The following is a 22150-nucleotide window of genomic DNA, read 5'->3' as shown; positions in this document are numbered from 1 at the left end:
GTGCCTGGAGGGAATGTCCAGGGAAATGTGCCCTCGTCTTGCTGCTCTATCCAGGTCCACCCAGCTAAGGATGGGGGGCCTGCCACCACCCTCCTGGCAGTTCCAGACTCCTGGGAGCTGGCAGGGGAGGCTTGGACCCAAGAGGTGTTTTCAGCGACCCAGCTGACCTGGTCATCAGTCAGTTCCCCCTTGGCTTAGGCCTCTACATGGTACAGATCACAGCTCATGCCATCGTGGCATTACACTGGCATGTGCCCTGTCCTCAGGGTCACATCCATCTCCCAGAAGCTGTGTGGCCCTGGAAAACCCATCAACCTGTCTAACAGTCAGGTTCCTTCTCTGTGCATTAACAATGACATTGACACCTGCTTTGCAGGGCGCTGGGAGGGTAGAGTGAGGTGTATACTGGAGAGCTCCCTGAGGGCAAGGCCTGGTCCTGAGTCACTCACTGTGAGATCTTCAAAGCCCGGAGCTGGCCTAGTATGGGGCCACCAATCCCTAAGAGTAGGATTTTATCTGTCAGTGCCAAAGGCAGGGGATAGAACTTAGACCCTCTGTGGCCTTTTCTTGTTTATCTGCAGCTTACTCATCTCTTCCCCCTTTCACATGTAGCACTGCATCCTTCAGAGCAGGTGTTCAGTGAGCCTGAATAAAGTCCAGCTAGAATAACTGATGTATATTGAGGCCTGGATTCACTGTGAAAGTGTTCCTCAAAATGTGTTCTCCAGAACACCATGAAAAACTCATGTGCTGTGTAAGTTTGGAAATCCCTGCACACGTGTTTCCTTCTCTTCCAGATTTATCATGCACATCAGCACATCCAAGGTTCTGAGACATCCAGGAGTGGGGAGACCATTTTAACTTTTCCTAGACTCCCCTGCACATAAGCAGAAAAAACAACAGCCATCCCACTGAGCCGGTACCTTGGGGTTGAAGGCACAGCTGAACAAGGCCCCCAGGTCCCAGGCCAGCGCCTCTGATTTTCCTGTCTCTGTCGCAAAGAGGATGGTGACTCTGACTCGGGACGCCATCGTCTTGCGCATCAGCATACAGGCGAAGAGCACAGCTCTGTGGGGACAGATAGACAGGCAGGTGCTGTGTGCTAAGTCAGCCTTCCAGAAGAAAATGGGGGACCAGGGGAATGGGACAGGACAGAGTTTAATGTGGGGTAGGTTGAGGGAAAAGCAAGCTATGCTTCTCACCAGCCATGCACCATGACAACTCACCCTTCTCCTCCCCTCACCCACTACTGCAGGCCCCTTTGGGAAAACGGAGGAGAGAGAAGGTTGGAACAATGGCAGCAGGGGACCCTTGGAATTGGCGACTGGACCTCTGGGAGCCAAATTCCATGAAGAATATACTTTCCCAGACCAGGCACAGTGGCTCACATCTGTAATCCCAGCACTTTGGGAGGCTGAGACAGGAAGATCGCTTGAGCCCAGGAGTTCAAGACCAACCTGGGCAACATTGTGATACCCCATCTCTACACAAAATAAACAAAACTAGTCAGGCGTGGGTTTGTATCTGTGGTCCCAGCTACTTGGGAGGCTCAGGTGGGAGGATCACTTGAGCTCGGGAAGCAGAGGCTGCAGTGAGCTGTGATGGCGCCACTACACCCCAGCCTGGGTGACAGAGTGAGACCCTGTCTCAAAAACAAAAGCAAAAAGAATATCCATTCCCTGTGTTCCTTGCCCTTCAAGGACTGGAGGCAGAGGCTGACTAGAAGGAAGAGACACAGTTCACACATCACTACCAGTCACTGCCACTCACTTGACCAAGACTTTCAACGGAATCTCTCTTCTCTTGGGTCTCCGCTTCTCGTCCTGCCAGACATGGGTTTTCCAGGCCTCTACCTTCAGAAAAGAAAGGAGATGTGACGGCAGGGCGGGGTCCTGGCTTGGCTCGGCTTGCGGATGCTGGAGTGGTAGAGGACCCTTCGCACCCGTCATGAGCCTGGGAGAGAAGGCTGTCCTGCACCCCACCCCGTCACTGAACCCCCACAAGGGAGGGCTATGGCTGTCTCTCCCCTAGTTGCCTCTCCACTGCCCAGCATGGAGCCTGCACATCGAGGGGGGCAGCTGACTCTTATTCTCATCAGTGTCCTCCTGGAAGGAACAAGCTGCACTCCCTTTTTCTTTTAGCATCTTATCACCAGGCAGACGACATAATGTACAGTCCCAACTGAGATACCTTTGAGAGCAAGAGGAGCTGCTACTACAACAGGCAAAAATCTAGGACATGCAGTCACCCTGCACGTGAGGTCACGTAGATGCAGGAAGCTCTTCTTAAATTCTTTTTGGCACAAAATGAACTCGTCTCAATAGCTCATGGTTACTGAATGTATTCTGTGTTGGGCACTGGGCTGAGCTGTTCCATACACCAGCTTTGCAATCCACACAACCCCCTGTCGTGGAGTGAAGCCCATCCCTTTTAGAGATGAGAAGATCGGGGCTCAGAACAGTGAAAGGACCCACCCAAGACCCTATTCCTAGGAAGTGGCAGAGTCAATAGCATGTGACTCAGGAGCCAATCCCCTCAGCACTCTGCTGGGTGACTGTTGCCGGACCCTCCCGTGGAGGCAGGTGTAATGACAGACCCCCCATCCGAGCCACAGGCCACTAGGGGTGCAGTGGAAGGCACTTCCTTCAGTGCCACTCTCCGTGGAAATGCACAAAGGCTGCTCAGCATCCTTGAGTGAAGCCTGGAAAGCTTTAACAACATATCCCTGCCTCCTCTTGTGCCCTGCATGTGTAACCATGAGGTGCACACACACACACACACACACACACACACAGCCACACCTGAGCCCCCAGGAGGGAGAGGAGAGGAAGGCCCCTTACCTGATAGTAGTAGAAAGGGGACAGGACGTAGTTCAGCATCTCCTGGTGAAACACGGGAGTGATGCTCCCAGACATGGGAGGGACCAGCCAAATCCAGTCTGCCGGGCAGCCCCCACGGGACCGGTATTCATTCTGCATGTACTTCATGAAGGATTCTGCAGCTGAGTGGTGGTCCATGATGGTCACGTTTTGCTTCTATATCAGAAGGCAAGAAGGGGAGTGGAGATAAGGGTGGGGGAATCGGGAGAGGGGCTGGTTGGCTGCAGGGCTCCCAGAGGGTGCCTGGGAAGGCCTGGCAATCTGTAACATGGGAGAGCAACTCCTCCTGGCCCTCTCCCCGCCTGCTGAAAATAAACACCCAAATGGTAGGTGCTTGTGGAGCCTCTGACGGAGCCCAAGGAAGCACATTAGCCAGGGTCAGCCCACAGGTCCCATGTCCCTTTGGGGGTAATATCCAGCCTCTCATGCCCACAGGTCTCCCCAGACTCCCAGCAGATGGCTCTGTCTGGATCTGCATAACTCAAACCACAGCTCCTTTTGGCAGGTAAAGGAAATACCATCCTGTCCATTTATAGGTAGAGAGTTCTAAGAGTCACTTCCCTGGGGTTGTAGCCTCCTCAGCCAAGAAGGAGCCAGACCCCTCCGTGGGGAGGTCTGAAGCATTGGGAGAACTGTAGTGTATGGGAGACTAATCACTCACAGTCTGAAATTATGGGCTGTGGGGTCTGACCCCATGGAATGGTCCAGCGAGGCAGCCACTGGCCTCTATGTCTGTGGCAACCCATTCGGTCAAGAGACATTTGTTTAACATAATGGTTCAAACTCGGGCTTCTTATTTGAGCTATTAATTCTTTAATCTCCCTAAGCCTCAGTTTGCTCATCTGTAAAATGGGAATGATAAGAATTCCCATAATGGCCAGGTGCAGTGGCTCATGCCTGTAATCCTAGTACTTTGGGAGGCCAAGATGGGAGGATCACTTGAGCCCAGGAGTTTGAAATCAGCCTGGGAAACACGGTGAGGCCCCATCTCTATAAAAATTTAAAAATTAGTAGGCCAGGTGTGGTGGCTCATGCCTGTAATTCCAGCACTTTGGGAGGCCAAGGCAGGCAGATCATCTAAGGTCGGGAGTTTGAGACCAGTCTGACTAACATGGTGAAACCCCGTCTCTACTAAAAAATATAAAAATTAGCCGGGCATGGTGGCAGCACACACCCGTAATCCCAGCTACTCAGGAGGCTAAGGGAGGAGAATCACTTGAACCCGGGAGGCGGAGGTTGCAGTGAGCCAAGATCGCACCATTGCACTCCAGCCTGGGTGACAGAGCAAGATTCTGTCTAAAAAAAAAAAAAAAGATTAAAAATTTAAAAATGAGCCAGGTGTGGTGGCACATGCCAGTGTTCTCAGATACATGGGAGGCTAATGTGGTAGGAGCATTGCTTGAGTCCAGGAGGTTGAGGCTGTAGTGAGCCATGATCACGCCATTGCACTCCAGCCTGGGCGACAGAGCAAGACCTTGTCTCCAAAAAAAGTTCCTACATCATGAGGTTGTTGAAACGATGCAATAAGCTGAAATAAGCAAAGCATAGTGGGTGCTTAATAAATGTTAGCTGCTCTTATAATTTCCATCTGCCAGGCACTGCATAAGGCATCAGCGTTATAGAAGGGAAAGACACAACCCCTTCTATGCATTATAGTCTAGTCTAACTGGGTGGGGAAGCAGGGGAAAATCAGTCATTTTCACATGGCCTGACAGAAACTCTGATGGAGGCAGGCAAAGGTGCTGGGGAAGGGCAGAGGAGAGGACACAATGCCAAACAGAGGCCCAGCGCGAGTTAGGGAATTTCGGGAGCGGCTCCTGAGAGGAGGGGAGTCTCGTGAGAGGTGTGCAAGTTGGTTGAGTGGAGCACTGCATGAGTCAAGGTAGGGAGGCATGAGAGGACCCAGCTGGTGTCAGGCCTGGGAAGTCCAGCTATGCCTTGTAAATTATATAGACATATATAAGTTATATATGTATATATGTAAGTCCGGCCACCACTCTTGTGGACGTGGGCTCTCATTCATTTATTCTTCCGAGACACAGCAACTCCTGGGTGTCCCAGATCAGTTCTCAGCTCAGTGGTAGCTACGGGATGGGTGCAGTGGCTCACACCTGTAATCCCAGCACTTTTGGAGGCAGAGATAGGTGGATCACTTGAGGCCAGGAGTTTGAGACCAGCCTGGCCAACATGGTGAAACCCTGTCTCTACTAAAATTACAAAAATTAGCTGGGCGTGGTGACACAATCCTATAATTCCAGCTACTCGGGAGGCTGAGGCAGGAGAATTGCTTGAACCCAGGAGGTGGAGGTTGCAGTGAGCCGAGATCACACCATGCACTCCAGCCTAGGCAACGGAGGGAGAGCTCATCTCAAAAAATAAAAATAAAAAATTCTCAGTGGTAGCCATGATCGTGATGACAACATAATAAATAGTAAGAAAATAATTGCTTACCGAGTGTTCCCTATGGGCCAGGCAGTGCAGCTAAACATTTTGTATGCATTTTTACTTAACTCCTACAATCCTCAGGTGAGGGAGGCACTATTATCCCCATTTTACAGAGAAGAAACAAGGGTCCATCTTTTGAAGTTTACCCCGAAGAAGGGTGGTGAGGAAGTCCTGGAGACACTCAGGCAGTGGAAGGACATAGTCAGCCACGGTCAGGAGACAGCAGAGGCTCACGGACTTTCTGGGACGTATCCACATCCTGCCAGCATCAGGGCTGGTGCTGGGAGTCCCCAGGAGTCAGGATGTGTGGTGCCAGGCCAGCCCTTCCCGAGACACCGAGGGGCTCTTCCTGTTCCATCTTCCCCTCCCCCATCAAGCACAGGCCTGATCTGCCTATGGGGTGACCCAATCAGGCGGAACAGCGTGTGCTCATCTGTACTCTGTTCACCACTCACATCCTTGGCCCAGTCTAGTGCCCAGCACCAGGCAAACTCTGAGTAAAACATTGCTGAACGAATGAATGACTGCCCAGTGGTGGGGTCTCCAGGGCATCTGTCAGCTTTATGGCAATGGTTGTGGTTTCTAAAGTAGTATCTTCCTACATCTCAGGCCTCCTTCCCACAGGGAAGAGAAGTGTTTCCATGGGTAAGAACAGCAGATGGGCCAGAGGGCTTAGCCCTACACAGGAGCCCAGTGGCTGTGTGTGGGCTTAAGAGGAGGTGGAGGCTGTCACCCTCACACAGCAAGCAAGAGCAGCCACAGCTCATAGGTCCCCTCCCAGCATCACTCATTCATGCACGCATCAGACCAGGACTGAAGACCCAGTTTGTGCCAGGCCAGAACGTGGATGTGGCCCTCACCATTCATTCTTCCAAGACACATTATTTTAGCATCTACCATGTGCCAGATACTCTTCTAGGCTAGAGGTGCAGCAGCAAACAGAGAGACAAGATCCCTGCCCCATGGCGCTTACATTCTAGTGGGGAAAACCAAACAATAAAGAAAGCCGGCCCGGTGCAGTGGCTTATGCCTATAATCCCAGAGCTTTGGGAGGCTGAGGCAGGCAGATCACTTGAGGCTAGGAGTTCAGAACCAACCTGGGCAACGTGGAAAAACACCATCTCTACTAAAAATACAAAAATTAGGCAAGTGTGGTGTGCACCTGTAGTCCCAGCTACTTGGCAGGCTAAGGTGGGAGGATCACTTGAGCCCGGGAGGTCAAGGCTGCAGTGATCATGCCACTGCATTCCAGCCTGGGTGACCAAGTGAGATGATGTCTCAAAAAAAAAAAAAAAGGAAAAGTAAAAAAAGTCGATGTCCTATATAATGCCAGGAACTGTATGAGGAAGTATTTTGAAGAATAATAAAATGGTTAAAGGACTAACACAGAGAGACAGGTTGGCAGTGGGGCGAGGGCATCATTATACATGGCATAGTCAGGGAGGCCTTTCTTTTTTTTTTTTTTTGAGTGGAGTCTCACTCTGTCACCCAGCCAGGCTGAAGCAGCTGGGGGATGAGGAATCGCAATGAGATCTCTCCATAGTTTTGCTGTAGAAAGGAGCAGAAAGGTGAGGCAGTGGCTGGAGGGAGCCTGAGGTTTGGCAGGAGTTACGTGTTAGCTATTCATTTATTTTTTGACATGGGGCTAGGAGAGCATGTCTGTACACTGCTGGGAATGACTCAGCAGAGAGAGAGACATTGATGATACAGAGAGAGAAGAGGGAAATCTTCGGGAGTGAAGTCCTAGAGCAATTGAGAGAGCACAGAATTCAGTGCTCAAGTGCAGGGATTGAACAGTCTTGGGAGGTGAAGAGCTGCCTGTTGCTGGACCTCTAGAGTGAGCAAGGGGGCTGACTTATAAAGTAAGCATCACATAAGTCACTGGATCCGATGAGCTTCTAATCAAAAAGTCTTCAGACTCACAAAACTCCAGACATACCTGGAAACTATGGAGCACAGCAATGTTGATCTCAACAACAGCCTGGTCTTTCCAGAGCGAGGCCAGCTTGTGCGTTTCCAAGCCCATTCTCCTGCCCACTTCCTACAGAGGCAGAGTGATAGCGGGGAGTCAGTCCCCGGAGCCACCCCCAGACCCACACCTCCAGCTGGCCAGCTGGGCTGCCTGTGTTACCTCCAGGATGTTGTAGCGCTGGACGTCACAGAAGTCCCGGACTCCGATCTCTGTGCCCATGTACCAGCCATTGAAGGGGCACCCTGGGAACTCCAGGCCACCCACCTCGAGCAGCATGTTGGCCACTGCAGGCAGGGCGTACCACTTTAGCTCCAGTTCCCGAAACCACTCATATCTGGCAAAAAGGCAGACACAATTTAACTGGGGCCTTCTTTTTTTTTTTTTTTTTTGACTTGGTCTCATGCTGGAGTGCAGTGGCACAATCATAGCTCACTGCAGCCTTTAACTCCTGGGCTCAGACGAGCCTCCTGCTTCAGCCTCCCAAGTAGCCAGGACTGCAGGCATGTGCCACCTTGCTCAGCTAATTTTTTTCATTATTTTTTTTTTTAGAGTCTCACTACGTTGCCCAGGCTGGTCTTGAATTACTGGCCTCAAGCAATCTTCCTGCCTCGGCCTCCCAAAGTGCTGGAATTACAGGTATGAACCGCCATGTCTGGTGCTGGGGGCTTCACTTTTGCACCTTTGCCCTCCCATTGACCCCCCCCACCTTCCTATCAAGAAAAAAGCTTCAGAAAGGGTCAAACAAGAAAACTCCTTTCCAAGAGTCGATTCTGAGTTAATCCCAGCCAGAGAGACGTATTGGACACACAGGGTGCCATTTATTAAATTATGCATTCATGCACTCATTCATTCATGCAAACCTATATTAAGCATCAAGTATGTGCCAGGCTCTGTGCTAAATGCTGAGAATGCAACACAGTAGAGCAATTAAGGACTCCAGTGTCAGAAAGCCAGGGTTCAAGTTCTGCCTCACCACTGACTAGCAGTGTGACCTTGGGATGTTTTTAGCCTCTCTGAGCCTCAACATCCTCATTATCAGAATAGAAATCATAGCATCAAATTCATGGAATTATTATAAAGCTAGTAACATCATTCACTTGTATATTCATTTATTCCACAAATATTTATCACTGAGCACCTACTATGTGCCAGGCACTCTGCTAGCTGTTGGGTATACATTGTGAACAGAAAAGAAAAGATCTCCACTCTCAAGGAGCTTATAGTCTAATGTCTAGACTCTAGATTATAAATGGGTAAACAAATACATAAGAAATAAACACAAGATGATGTGTTAGACTGAGGGTAAGGGGGCCCTCCTCTAGCTTGAGTGGTCAGAGAGCCTTCTCACTGGAGATGGCATTATAGGAAATGCCTTTTGACAAGAAGAAATGAGCCTAGAAAAATTTGGAGGAAAGAGCATGTCAGTCAAAGGGAACAGGGAGTACAAAGGCTGTAAGTTGGGACTGAATTCAGTTCATTCAATGGCCAGGAAGAAGAGCCCAGCCCAATGTCTGCTAGAGAGTAAATCTCAATACGCAGAGGTATTTTTGCAATTATGAGAACTGCCTAGAGCAGGGGCTGGGCCAGTGGGACTCTTGAAGTCACTGGAGCCCTGTATGCCCCCAACAGGAGAGGGACAGCTAAGAGCATTGTCAGGAGGGCAGAAGAGGCCTGAGCTGCTCCTTTCCAGAATCTCAACGCATTCCTCCCCTGCAGTCACTGCTCCTCAAGCTCCTGGGGCCGCGTGCGTCTAAGCCTCTGCTTCCCCTCAGCATCAACAAATCATCCTGTCTGAGGCCCGAGGTGCCAGTGCAGAATGGCTGCAGAACACAACAGTGACAAAAGAGTCCTTGAAAGCCAGCCCCCTGAGTGTCATCTGCTGCTGGCTGGGCTTTAGGGGAGGTATGGTGAGGGGCCTGAGGGCTGGAGCCTCACTTAGGAAAGGAGAAGAGCTGTGTGTTGACTCACCCCTGCCCCTAGCACCCTCAGCCCACTTACTTGGGATGTTCCATGGCCACCTCAAGCACAAGGTCAGGTGGGATTTCGAAGAGCTCAGGGTCACGGCCATCAGCCTGTAGGACCAGGGGGACCACATCAAAGCGGCCATACTTGGGCTTCCAGCCCAGGTCGATGCACAGCTAGGGAACAAGACAGGCCCGTGAGTCTGCAAGCCCAGACTGCGCGTCTCCTCTGGGTTCCACTCTGTCACTCACTCACCACGGAGCTCTCTGCCTCAAGGGCCAGGGGCTGAGGCTGGGCTGGGTACCTGAGTGAATTCCACGTTGGCAGGGTCCCCTCTGATGCTGCCATCTGGCATCTGGTAGCCTGCGTAGCGGATGAGCTGAGCATTCCACACCCGGAAGTCATGCTTACCATCGCTCCGCTGGGGGAACACGGTGATGGCCGACCTTCCCGGGACAGGAACAGTGCTGTTTACCACCTGGCCCTGGTGGGGGCCCAGCCATCCTGCAATGGCCCTACCTCCCCCTCCACCCTACCTGCTCTGCAGCCCCTGATCCCGAGCTGACTGAGCCAGCCTCCTGACATGCCCTCTCCTCCTGTCCTCCCTCAAGACCCAGGGCCCACCCCCTCAAGGGGGCCTTCCCATCCAGCAGGCAGGTTTAGCTGATTTGCCACAGTCTTTCCTTCGCTGCCCTATGTCTCCCTCTTTGCAGTGGAGTTAGCTGGATGCCTGTCTAGTGCAGGTCGTAGGCTCATGGCAGCTGGAGCAGCATCTTAGGGTTCTAGTCACTCTGCCTCCTACCCCCCATACCACACCTTCCTCCTGCTCCCCAGCCTAGTCTGGTGTTGGGTTGCATTAGGTAGGCACTGAGTGCTGCTGAACAAAAAGATGAATGAATGACTGAATGAGCTGTTCAGTCCTATTAGCTTTGATCTCATTGGTTGGGAGAGGAAGGTCATCTCTTAACATCCCAACCCTTCTAAAAAAATGGGAGCCCTAACCCTGAATAGTGAAGCAGTTACTACTTAAAGATTCTCCATCCCCTCCAAATGGCTCCACGTCAGAAGGAAACCAAGGGCATGGGCTGCCGATGGGAGCTGAGCTCACAGGGGCTGGGCTCACTACTGGAGGTCCCCGAAGAAGCCTGAGTCTTTCTCTTTTTCCTTTCTCTCTGGTTTCTCTTGGAGCTGGAGATGCCTCCCCTAGACCCAAGTGCTGCGTCTTTTGGCTGAGATTCTCAGGCAAGGCAAGCCCCTCTGCAGCCCTGGGAAACGTGCACTGACCTGATGTTGCCATTGTTGGTGGAGTAACGCACGTGTCTGCAGATGTGTTCAAACATTTCCCGGGCGGTGGAACAGCTGCGGGCATCGAAGACCTACAACAGCCCATCCAGACCATGCCCATCAAGGACTGGGCAGACAGAGGCTTTGAGGCTGATCAGAAGTCACTGGGAAGCAATGGAGCAGCCGAAACACTCAACACCCAAACACTCAACACCATGCAGAAGAGTGCAGCCTCCCATCTGCACCACCACTCCCATCTCATAGCTGCCCGCTGGGGGAGCACGGGCAACTCCACTCAGATGATCCCAGCAAAGCCAGGATTCCAAGAAAACCTGACTTGAAAGCACATGAATCGGGATTCCCACAGCCCCAGGCTAGGTCCTTTCCCACACCAGCACATATTACACAGCCAGAGTTGGATTCACTGGCAGTTCTAATCGATTTCTCTGTCCAGGAGCTTTCAATATTATCCTGCAACAAATGATTCCCCAAGAAAAAGACGGCCTAGGAGGCTAGGCTAAATAAAATGTTCTCTTGGAGCCAAGAATTCAAGCATTCGAGGAAAACAACACGTCTTGAAGCACCACGGCCTCAAGAGTAATAAAAACAAGGTGTTGGTTTACTCTAATGATGGCATTTAGTCTCCTGAATTTAACACAATAGAGAACGGGCAGCTAGAAACTCTGGTGCTGAAACAGGATTCAAGGCTTCTAGAGAGGGACCCTAGGTGCCCCATCTCAACATTCGGGAATGTGAGAGAGGATCCAGGGCCGTGGCTTCAGTCCCAGGAGGCCTAGGCACAGCTCTCTGTGGCTGTTCCAAGCCATCTGCTCAGGGCCTGGCCGCCTCCAGCTCTCTCCTGCTCAGGTCTAAGGAAGTTCACCTGCAGGTTGGACCACTGGATCCTCCCAATGCAGCGTGGGGCATTGCGCCAGGCCTGCTTGGTGGCGAAGATGAGCTCATCTCCCGTCAGTTGGTAGGTTCCTGTTGTTTCTATCTCCTTTGTTACCGCTTCCACCCTGGCCAGATGTTCCTCTATTTTTGCCCTGGGGGACAGGAAGACAGAAGGAAGATCAACAATGAGATGGCCTTACATGGGGATTGATTCAATCCACAGAAGCAGGAACTGAAATAGGACACCAGAAGGGCAAGATGCCTCTCACCAGAGACAGCTCCCTCCAGGACTGGCTTTGGGGACCCCACACTTAGCCTAGAAGCACCCCATGCTTAATGCTCTGCTGTCCCCATCTTGAAATTCTTAATCATTTTAAAATAAAGAGCCCACATTTTCATTTTTACACTGAGTCCTATAAATATTACTCAGCCAGTCCTGAGTCCATGGGAACGCTGCTTATTTTCAGGTGCTTTTTCTTTAATCATATTCATCTCAGTAAGGGGTGCAATCCTTCTCAGACACTTGCAAGCCTGGGAGGAGTGTCCCATCCAGCCATAGCCATGTCCTGCCCCTCCATTAGTTAGGAGAGTGCCCTCCTGCCTTGCCATGGCTGAGAGAAGATGAGCCAGTCCCTCCGTGGCAGCTCCGGTGTACTGGGTACCCACATGAGCCAGGCACTGGGTGAAGCAACTCGCAGGCAGGGTCTCACTGAGTCTGAGAGGGAGATATTTTCGCATCTATTTTATAGCCAAGGATCTCAAGGCTCTAGGAGGTTAAGTACCATGCCCAGGAACATAAGTACAGGAAAGAGCAAAGTCAGGACTCAGACCCAGGTCGCCCTGATGCCAAGCCCAGGTTCTTAACTGTTGGCAATGTGACCTTCCACCTTCCACCTTCCACCCTAGTGGGGACGGTAAGCCCAAAGATGTTGAGGGCCTGCCCACCCTTTCTCAGGAGCCTGGTCAAGCCAGGACTGGGACCTGGCTATCGGAGCTCAGTCTGCAGGGTCCCAGGGCCTGGCCAGAAAAGAGCTGCCCATGTCATAGTCTCTCTAAACCATGCTGTTCCTCAGCCTCAGAATTGCTCATTCAGTCACTCCATATGCAATTCTAAACTTGCTTCTCTCCTCCCCTCCCAGACTTCAAAAATATCCCAAAGGGAGGGAGGGACTCAGTCAGAAAGGCTTTGAAACACACACACACACCACCACCAACAACAACCTTGAGATTTCCAATCAGCCCCAAAGCCTTTGAAACAGTATCAAAACTATTTAAAGAATGAACTCCTGATTAAGGAGAGTGGGTAACTCCGAACAAAATGGCCTTTCTGTGGATGAAGAGTGTCTCGACAACTTTTCCTTGATTAGAGAAAAAAAGCACGAAGACAAAACACTTGATGATATTTATCCCCAAGGACACCCCTGCCATAAGAAGCTGCTGGGTGAGGTGGGAACCACCCCACTGCTGGGAGACCTCCCTCCCCAAACAAAGCTTCCAGCAATATTCCCCGCTTCTGCATCTGAGCATGAAAACAGTAATGATCATAACACCCACACCGCCAACACACATGGTGGTCAGCACGTGCATATGCAAGGGAGATTATTTTTTACATTCACATCCAATTCCTTCAGAGTTTTAGATGTGACGGCCGTTTTCATATAATCATGTTTCTAAGGCATTAGAAATGCTATGATGTCTATGAGCTCTGAAAAAAAGGAGTGGCTTTCGTCATCAGTGAACAGATTTAAATGTAACATGCAGCAAGTCACAATCTCTAAATATGCTATGATTCTTCAGATACAAAGGGCCACTGAACCCGCTCAGCTGGTCATGTCTTAGACTGCCAGGGTCCTTGTGAGCAGAGGCTGCCATGCCCCGTCCACATCCCCAGGATCTCTTGGTCAGGGAAGCAGGGGTTCAAGGTATGTACTTGTGACTTGGAGAAATACAGTTTTCCTCTGTGAGAAGCAAATGGGTTCCAACACCACCAAGCATGGCCCTGTAGCCCTACTGGGCTTCTGAACACCCGCCCAATTGCCTTGCACACAACAGCAAGGGCTCCCAGGTCCAGAATAGAGTTGGGAACCTGCAAGGCCACACGGCCAGGTACTAGAGCACTGACGGGAAAAGCAAGGGCTTGGGCACCAGCTGCCTGGGTTCAAATCCCCACTCTGGGGCTTTGGGGGATGTAACTTGGAGTAAGGTACATCTCTTCTGTGGACTTCAGTTGCCTTGTCTGTAAGATGAGGGTAATAATAATACCAATCTCATAGTGTTGTGGTGCACACGTGCTTTGTGCTAAATAAATAAATAAATAAGCACTGTGGCCCAGTGAAACCCATCCAGGAAAATCCCTGGACCCCGAAAGGCTCATTAATTAACAACCGAGCTGAAAGGCCAAGGATCTTGTGAAGTTTGCAGTCACAAAGCAGGCAGCCCCTAACAGGCTGCTCAATCCGGGCTGCACATTAGAATCACCTGGGGAGCTTTTGAAGCACACACATCTGCCTCGTCCCCACCTCCCAAGATTCCGCTGCCCTTGACTCAAGGGACCCTGCCATCAGAATTTTGCAGGCTTTCCAGGTGAGTCTACTGTGCAGCCAGGGTTGAGGACCACCGACCCCGGAAGATGTGGGCCTCTTCTGAAGACCCACGGTCCCTCCCAGCTCAGACATTCTAGGATTGTAGAAAACTGGAGGTAGGCCAGGTGCAGCGGCACACACCTGTAATCCCAGCACTTCTAGAGGCCGAGGCAGGAGGATCGCTTGAGCTCAGGAGTTCAAGACCAGCCTGGGCAACATAGTGAGACCCTGTCTCTACTAAAAATTTAAAACATTAACTGGGCATAGTGGTGCACACCTGTGGTCCCAGCTCCTCAGGAAGCTGTGGTGGGAGGATCATTTGATCCAAGAGATCGAGGCTGCAGTGAGCAGAGATTGTGCCACTGCGTTCCAGTCTGGGAGACAGAGCAAGACCCAGTCTCAAAAAAAAAAAAAAAAAGAAGAAGAAGAAAAGAAAAGAAAAGTGGAGGTGGTACCAGAAGCCTCTCTTTCCACCAGGGAGTCCCAGGTACACGTCTGTGGCTCACTTCATATGGTGCAGTGCTGTGTGAGGCTCTGCCCTAATAGCTAGACTCCCCTCCCAGCCTAGAAAATAATCCATTTCTGGGCCTGGCTCGGTGGCTCATGCCTGTAATCCCAGCACTTTGGGAGGGTGAGGTGGGTGGATCACGAGGTTGGGAGATTGAGACCAGCCTGGCCAACAAGATGAAACCCCGTCTCAACTAAAAATACAACAGCAAAAAAAAATTAGCCAGGTGTAGTGGCACACGCCTGTAGTCCCAGCTACTCAGGAGGCTGAGGCAGGAGAATCGCCTAAACCCAGGAGGCGGAGGTGGCAGTGAGCCGAGATCGCGCCACTGCACTCCAGCCTGGGCAACAAGATCAAAACTCCATCTCAAAAAACAAAAACAAGAACAAATCAACAAAAAGAAAACAATCCATTTCCTTCAGACATTCTTTCTTACAATCTCTTTGTGCATTTTTGTTTTAAAAGTTTTAAAGGGGCCTAAATTACATAGCCACATATTTTATTTGGACAACACAGTGTTCTAAAAACATAATAATGGCTAATATTTATGTCATGCTTACTATGGGCCAGGCATTGTTCCCAGCTCTTTATATTCTTTAACTCCTTTCATCTTTATAAACTCCCATAGACTACCCTCCCCCTGCAAGGTGGGTACTATTATTATCACCATTTTCGGTAAGAAAATCAAGGCATAGAGAGACAAAGTAACTTGCCCAGGGTTACTCAGCTTGTAAGGGGCACAGCTAGGATTTGAAACTGGGAAGGCCACAATGCTTTACAACCTCTCTTTGGATGATTAAAATTGTATATGTTGGCAATGAAATTGGCAAATGACAATTAAAAATCTTTGTTTTCCAGTGTCTGACACAAGGCTGGGGCATACTCAGCGCCTGATGTGTTTCTGTCAACCAAATGACCAATTGGCCATAGAAATAAAGGATGTCTAGCATGGTCTTCAGGGAAGCCTCACTGGGTAGAAAAAAAAAAAAAGAGAGAGAACTCCACAAATGTAGAACCCCACCAGAGTCAGGGCAAAGAGCAATGGCCTGCTCTCCCCTAGTCAGGTGGCCTGGCTTCTAGCTGGAATGAGGTGACTTCAAGTATGTCACCAGCTTCCATGTTCCCACCTGTAGGAGGCCTGACTAGGTGGTCTCAGAGATCCTTTCTGTCTCAAACATTTCACAATTAAAGGGTCCATATTAATTCATAATCAAGGTCTCTGTATGCCAGGACACTGTTCTGAACTTACTGAATCCTCACAAAAATCACACGAGCCACCTTCTATTATTACCTCCATTTTATATTAGGTTGGTGCAAAAGTAGTTGCCGTTTTTGCCATTAATATGATGAGGACGTTGAGACACAATGTGGGAGCCAGGGTTCAAATTCAGTCACTTTTAACCGGTATCACTATGTACAACTTTAGCCTACAATTACGAGAACCTGCTCCAGGGTCTTCTCCCCTAGAAAACCATTTGCGCTCTGCAAAACCATAGTAATTTAACACCACAAATCTGGAAAAGAAAGGTACCTAGCTAGGATCAGAGGGCGATGGGTGGAAACAGGAGAGCAGAAGGAAGGGCAGGAGGCAGCGACCCTGCAGCGGGCAAGCCTTACTCTTTGAAGGAGCCGTAATATTGGTTGACAAATTCGATAGCTTGAGGTAGAAGCTCATCTGGAGGGGTAGGCTTGTCCCTGGGTCCTCTGGTCAAACTTTTGGGAGTCATAATGGACCCCAAGCAAGATTTGGACCTGCAAGTCAAAATCTGGAAAAAGAGAGGCAGGTGGTGAGGGTGGGCCATTTGGCCTCTTGCCACCCTCCTCTGGGGCCAGCTCTCCTGGCCACCTGGCTCCTCTCTGGCTGCTCTGGCTCCCTGCACCTCCTCTCCACCCCTGTGGCACCTCCTCCTTGGGGTCCACCTGGCTTTCTCCCACCTAGATCTCCTCTCTTCCACTGGCTGAATCCCAGTGGGTGTGAGTCAGGTTTGTCCCCCTACTCTGGACTCAGTCTCTGGCCCTGCTCCCCAGCCAGCTCCAGATCGAGAGCAAAGTCGATCCAATATGGCTCCTATGGGAACACGATATTGGTATTTGGCCAAAACAAACTGAAATGAGACATAGGATGGCACGCACGTGCACACACACACACACACACACACACACACATGAATGAAGGACACCGAATGTTAACTGTGGTGGTTTGGGGGCACGTGGGAAATCATTTTGCTTTCATGGTCTTGAAATTGTCCATTCTTCCCCACTTTACAACCATAGAATGTATCCTGAAGTTAGAATAAAAATTTAGATGACCAAAAGAAGCCTGAAAAGACGTTTAGTCCAACCACTCACAGGATACTTGAACACCTCTGCAATCTATCAAATTGCACTTGAATCCTTCCAGTGACAGGGAGCTCACTACCTCCTGATGTAATACAGTCCAGCTCTGAGCAGTTCTGTTAGAAAATTCTCCCTGACATTATCCTGAAATCTGTCTAAGAAAGATATGAATTTGTTTCTGCAATCATTTATTTGACCTTCTGGATTATCCATTATCTGCTGGGGTGGTTAACAGGGAGTTGGCATCATTAAGTAAATGCACAGATGCCTACTGTAATCTGTGAAGAATGTCTCTGTTTCCAGACCCCTTTGCCCAAGCAGATGATTGTTTGCTTTGCCCAGGGGGACCCCTGTTTGATCCACAAAGCCTTGGCAGCTTCACCAGCTTGGGACAAAGGTGGTTCTCCCTGAAGCCCCAGACTTACCCCTTTGGCCTTGTGGTGAAGTGTGTCCTGGAAAGTCATCCCGCTGCCCCAGTTTTTGATCCTCACGTGCCGTGGGGAGGACAATGGGGTTGCATCCGGCTTGACCAGAGATTCTGGAGACTTCTGCGAGGGGAGAAAATCAGGGTTTTCTCTCAGGTCTCTCCCAGACCCCAGTCCCTGCCTTGTCTTGGAGTGGGGAAGGATCTACTGGTGGCCACACAGGGCAGGGTGTCCCTCCATGTCCCTCCTCTGTTTCCAGCCCCTGAGCCACCTGGGCCAGTGCCTGCGAAGAGCTCCAGGTGCCTGGGCCACTGGCCAGGGTCCTCTCCTCACCCAGGGCCCTGCCAAATGCTTTCTCAGAGGAACTGCTGTAGGAGGGACTAAGTTAGAGGTGAGGAGGATGACTGTCAGAGCCAATACCACTGAGAACAGAAAGGCACCACTGCCTTCCTTCCCTGGGAGCACGGAAGGACACATAAGCCACCCTCTCTCCCACTCCTACCCATTTCTCTGCCCACCTCTCTAGAATGGTATGGAACCCAAGGAATAGAAGCTAGCTGTCAGTGCACCTTAGGGGCCACCACTCCCGACCACTGGGTGTTGTCCCACTCTCCCAAAGCCCTTCCTCATTCCCTCCTGTTCCCCCCAACACCCCAGGTCTGGGACTCTCCACTCTCCATCCAAACCCTGGCTTCCTGCGCTCTCCAGCCCAGCCTCTAACAGGCTGCTCTGTCTGCATCTGCCTGGACCAGGGAGGAAGGGGCTTCCCACACCCATATGACTCACTGACCTTTCCTGTCCCCACGAGGGGCTGCAGGGACTCATTCTGCTGCTTGCTGAGGCTGTGATACTGAAGGTCATCCTGTGTCACTGGACTGTGAAAGGAAACAGCTAGTATGAGATGGGGTATCTGAGGGTGGAGGGGGATCTTGGAGTTCCCTCTGCCAGTACCCTCATTTGACAAATAGGGAAACTGAGTCCAGAGGGTGGGAGTGAATTGTTCATGGTCAGTCTGATCAACTGCCCCCCATCCCCACCTTCCCTCTTCCTCTTATCTTCTTCCTCCCGCAGAGCCAAAAGGGCATGAGCAGAGCTGAGCCAAAGCTACTGGCCCAAACAGCAGCCCATAGAGGATCTGGAAAATGCTCCTTCACCCTCTGGAAAAGCCAGGTACAAACGTGGCACAGGGGCTGGGTGGTCAGAGAATGGCTCCAACAACTCTGCCTCCCAGACCAGCAGCATTGTCCAGCAGCCACTTGGATTGATTGATTGACTGATTGATTTATATTCATATTTATATTTTTTGAAACAGAGTCTTGCTCTGTCATCCAGGCTGGAGTGCAGTGGCATGATCTCAGCTCTCTGCAACCTCCACCTCTCAGGTTCAAGTGAACCTCCCACCTCAGCCTCTTGGGTAGCTGGGACTACAGGCGCACACCACCACACCCGGCTAATTTCTGTATTTTTGGTGGAGATGGGGTTTCACCATGCTGCCCAGGCTGGCCTCGAACTCCTGGCCTCAAGTGATCCTCCTGCCTTAGCCTCCCAAAGTGCTGGGAATATAGTTGGGAGTCACCGTGCCCAGCCCCAGTCACTTATTTTTCGTGACTTAAGCTTTTTTTATTTAAAACACTTGATTTATCTTGGTTTATTTACTTATTCTACATTTCTATTATGGAAAATGTTAAGCATACAAAAGTAGAGAGAATAGTCCAATAACCTTCCATGTGCCCTTCACCCAGATTCAACCCAATTCAACAGTGATCAATCCACTGCCAATCTCATTTCAACTATACCTTCCCTGCCTCATCATTATTTTAAAGCAAATCTAAGATGTCAAGTCACCTTCACCAAAGTAAAAACAAGCATTGTAAAACTTAGCATTAAATTACAGATTACTTAAAAATTAAATTAAACATTACTTAAAGTAATTTTTTAAATTAAAGATTACTTTAAAATTCAGTATTCTGAAACTGGTCCGAAACTGTTTGTTCTTGTTGGGGATTTCAGGTTCATTCAGGCAAACTGACTAGTCACCACTCACACACGCCTCCCCTAGGGAGAATCATCCCACCAGGGAACCTTGGTTTGAAAGCGTATTGTATTCCATGTTCTTGGCAGTATTTTCCAGGGTGTGCATGCTTGTGCATCAGAGGAAGAGGGGGTTAGAGACTATTATGAGGGTCTCTCATTTTCTACTTGATACATATCTATGATGTTGAAATGGGATAAATGACCATGTATTGCTTTTATTATAGGAAAAAAATGACTATATGTTACCATTATATAATTAATTATGTACATTACATAGTAGCAGTAAGTGGTTTATAACTATAAAGAGATACTGTCTTAAAAGAGGATGTAAGTACGCATCAGAAAGCAACTTATATCTGAATCAAGGGATTCCACAACCCTGTAAAGGGCCTTCCACGTGACCAACCATTGCCACATAGCAAAGATGCTTTGCTTGGCCAAACTTTACTCAGACTTCTGAATCTTCTGCTGGGCCCATCCGTGCATTTCCTTGTAAAAATGCAGTTTTAACAAAAGAATCCTTGACAAGTCAGTTTAACAAGAACCCTCCATCCTCGATAGCTTGTCGCCCTCCCCATCTGATCAGGGTCCTCGTCCTCCATCCTCCCCCAGGCGATGTCTGATCACCTTAGCCTGTCCTAAGCAAGAATCCTGTTAGGTTGGTGAGGCAGAATTCCCCCTATGCCTGAAGTTTTTCTTGGTAATTTTCCATCCACAGACCCTGCCCTGATCTTTGGCTATAAATTCCCACTGGCTCCTGCTGTATTTGGATTTGGGCCCGATCTCTCTCCTCCACTGCCAGACCCCACTGCAGCAGGTCCCTGTATCTATCAAGATGGTCCTAAATAAAGTCTTCCATACTGTTCTTTAACAAGTATCATTGAATAAGTTTTTCTTTAACACACCCCTCTGGTCTAGACTGGTGTGGCCTGCCAGAAAAAAAAAAAATATATATATATATATATATATGTATATATGATATATATATGGTAATCTGGATATTCAGAACAGGTAAGCCATGGCTGAGTAGTCATCATGGGGCTGCTTCAACAGGAAGATGTATGAGGGATGGGGTCCCCAGGGAGGCAACTGCCCACCTTGCTCTTCTGCCATTCCCCCTCACCCCAGCACCCACCCTGCACCCATTCTTGCTTCCTCTCACTTACTTCTGGAAGTAGAGTTGGACAATTTCAGAAGCTTCAGACCAGAAATATCTACAGTACTGTTTAGATTGAGAAGCAATGCCTTTGTACATTTAACATAATCATTTTAACCCATATTTCAAAAAGTATCATTTTTTAAAGTTGCCTAAAAATCCACTTTACAGATGGGCCACGATTAGCCTGGTCCCATCATCCATGGCTGGATGTTAGACTGTGTCTAGTTTTGCCCTCACATAAATAATGCCTTAAACTGTATACATGGTCTGATGCTGGCTGTGTGTGTGTGTGTGTGCGCGCGTATGAGCACAGAAAAAGACCTCAGGGAAATGTCAATAAATGTTAACAGTGACTAGCATTAAGTGATAAGATCATAGGCAATTTAACTTTTCTTATACTTTTCCACATCTTCCAACGTTTTACAGTGATCACGACTTCCTTTCATAATTGGACAATTCTTTAAATTTGAAAAGTGAATAAACAAACTTTGCCCAGTTCCCTCCCACACCATTTCTTCTGTCTGGCTGCTGGGAGACAGGGTGACAGGGTGCAGATGCCAGGTGAGCACCTTCAGGATCTGAACACTTCTTTCCAAATTATCGCATGGTTGATTCCGACCCCACAGACGCTCATGCAATTTGACTAAACCCACAGCAGCGCGGGGTTCTGAGGACCCTCAGGGACCTGCATTCAAAAAGAGTGCTGGCAGCAGGCGCAGTGATTGACGTCTGTCATCTCAGCACTTTGGGAGGCCGAGGTGGGCAAATCACTCGAGCCCAGGAGTTCAAGAGCTGCCTGGGCAACATGATGAAACCCTATCTCTACAAAAAAAAAAAAAAAAAAAAAGTTGCCAGGTGTGGTGATGCTCGCCTGTAGTCCCAGTTACTCAGGAGGCTGAGGTGGGAGGATCACCTGAGCCCGGAGGCGGAGGCTACGGTGAGCCGAGATGACACCACTGTCGCCTGGGTGACAGAGCGAGACCCTATCAATAAAAGGGGTCGGGGGCGTGGGGAGTGCTGGCAGTGTGGTGGCTTGCTTAGACCCAGAACTTTCCACAAGCCCTTGACCAGCCCAGCCGGTCACAGCTGCAGACTGTGGCTTGCCTGGGCTGACCTGGGGGCCAGATTCCCCTGCGGCTCCGACGCCTCCCTGCCTGTTTACCTCACCTTACACCAAAGGTGATGGTGGGGACAGATGGGGAGGGTGGGGGGGGATGACGCCCTGGGAAACTGATCTCATTTGTGAAACAAGAACCTCCTTGCTCTGTTAACCATATTTGATCCAAAGAGTGGAGCAACTTTCAACCCCAGTGCTGAAAACTTTCAAAAGCTCCCAAGTGCTGAAAAATGCGCAGCGCAACTCAACCCGCATAGCCGCCTCTCATAGAGCATGGGGGGCTTCTCTGGGCCGTCTGGGCTCCTGAATTATTGCGACCTTTCACGCGTTCTAAACCAGGTAAACGCTTTTAGTAAACCCTCAGGAATCCCACAGGGCGCACATCCCTGCCCTCCGATTTCTCCCAGAGATGCTTGGGGCCGCACCCGGGCTCGGAGCCCACCGCTTCCCTCCCAGGGCGGACCTCAGGCCGCGGGGTACCTGGCTCCGCGCAGGCAGCAGGCTGGCTTCGGCCGGAGGATCCTGCAAAGCAGCCTGCAAAGCCGGGGCCCG

At 50.1% G+C, this 22150-nt stretch overlaps 1 protein-coding gene across 1 annotated transcript in view; it reads right to left on the bottom strand.

The window, feature by feature from the left end:
* Positions 1 to 22150, bottom strand: part of NOS2 (nitric oxide synthase 2, inducible) — a 38020-nt gene that overhangs the window by 14690 nt on the left and 1180 nt on the right. The window contains exons 2-13 of the mRNA XM_011953561.1: positions 18079 to 18163; positions 17289 to 17411; positions 16144 to 16292; positions 11426 to 11588; positions 10543 to 10634; positions 9563 to 9704; positions 9295 to 9434; positions 7456 to 7630; positions 7264 to 7365; positions 2841 to 3035; positions 1771 to 1853; positions 924 to 1068 (exon numbers count right to left, since the gene is read on the bottom strand). Of these exons, the coding sequence (XP_011808951.1) occupies positions 924 to 1068; positions 1771 to 1853; positions 2841 to 3035; positions 7264 to 7365; positions 7456 to 7630; positions 9295 to 9434; positions 9563 to 9704; positions 10543 to 10634; positions 11426 to 11588; positions 16144 to 16292; positions 17289 to 17411; positions 18079 to 18163 (1594 nt within the window). The remainder of the gene's footprint in view (positions 1 to 923; positions 1069 to 1770; positions 1854 to 2840; positions 3036 to 7263; positions 7366 to 7455; positions 7631 to 9294; positions 9435 to 9562; positions 9705 to 10542; positions 10635 to 11425; positions 11589 to 16143; positions 16293 to 17288; positions 17412 to 18078; positions 18164 to 22150) is intronic.

Source organism: Colobus angolensis, unplaced genomic scaffold (genome assembly GCF_000951035.1).
Source record: "Colobus angolensis palliatus isolate OR3802 unplaced genomic scaffold, Cang.pa_1.0 Scaffold368, whole genome shotgun sequence".
NCBI classification, from domain to species: Eukaryota; Metazoa; Chordata; class Mammalia; order Primates; family Cercopithecidae; genus Colobus; species Colobus angolensis.
The sequence above is the reverse complement of the archived record's forward strand: the minus strand, read 5'-3'. Positions and strand labels throughout refer to the sequence as shown.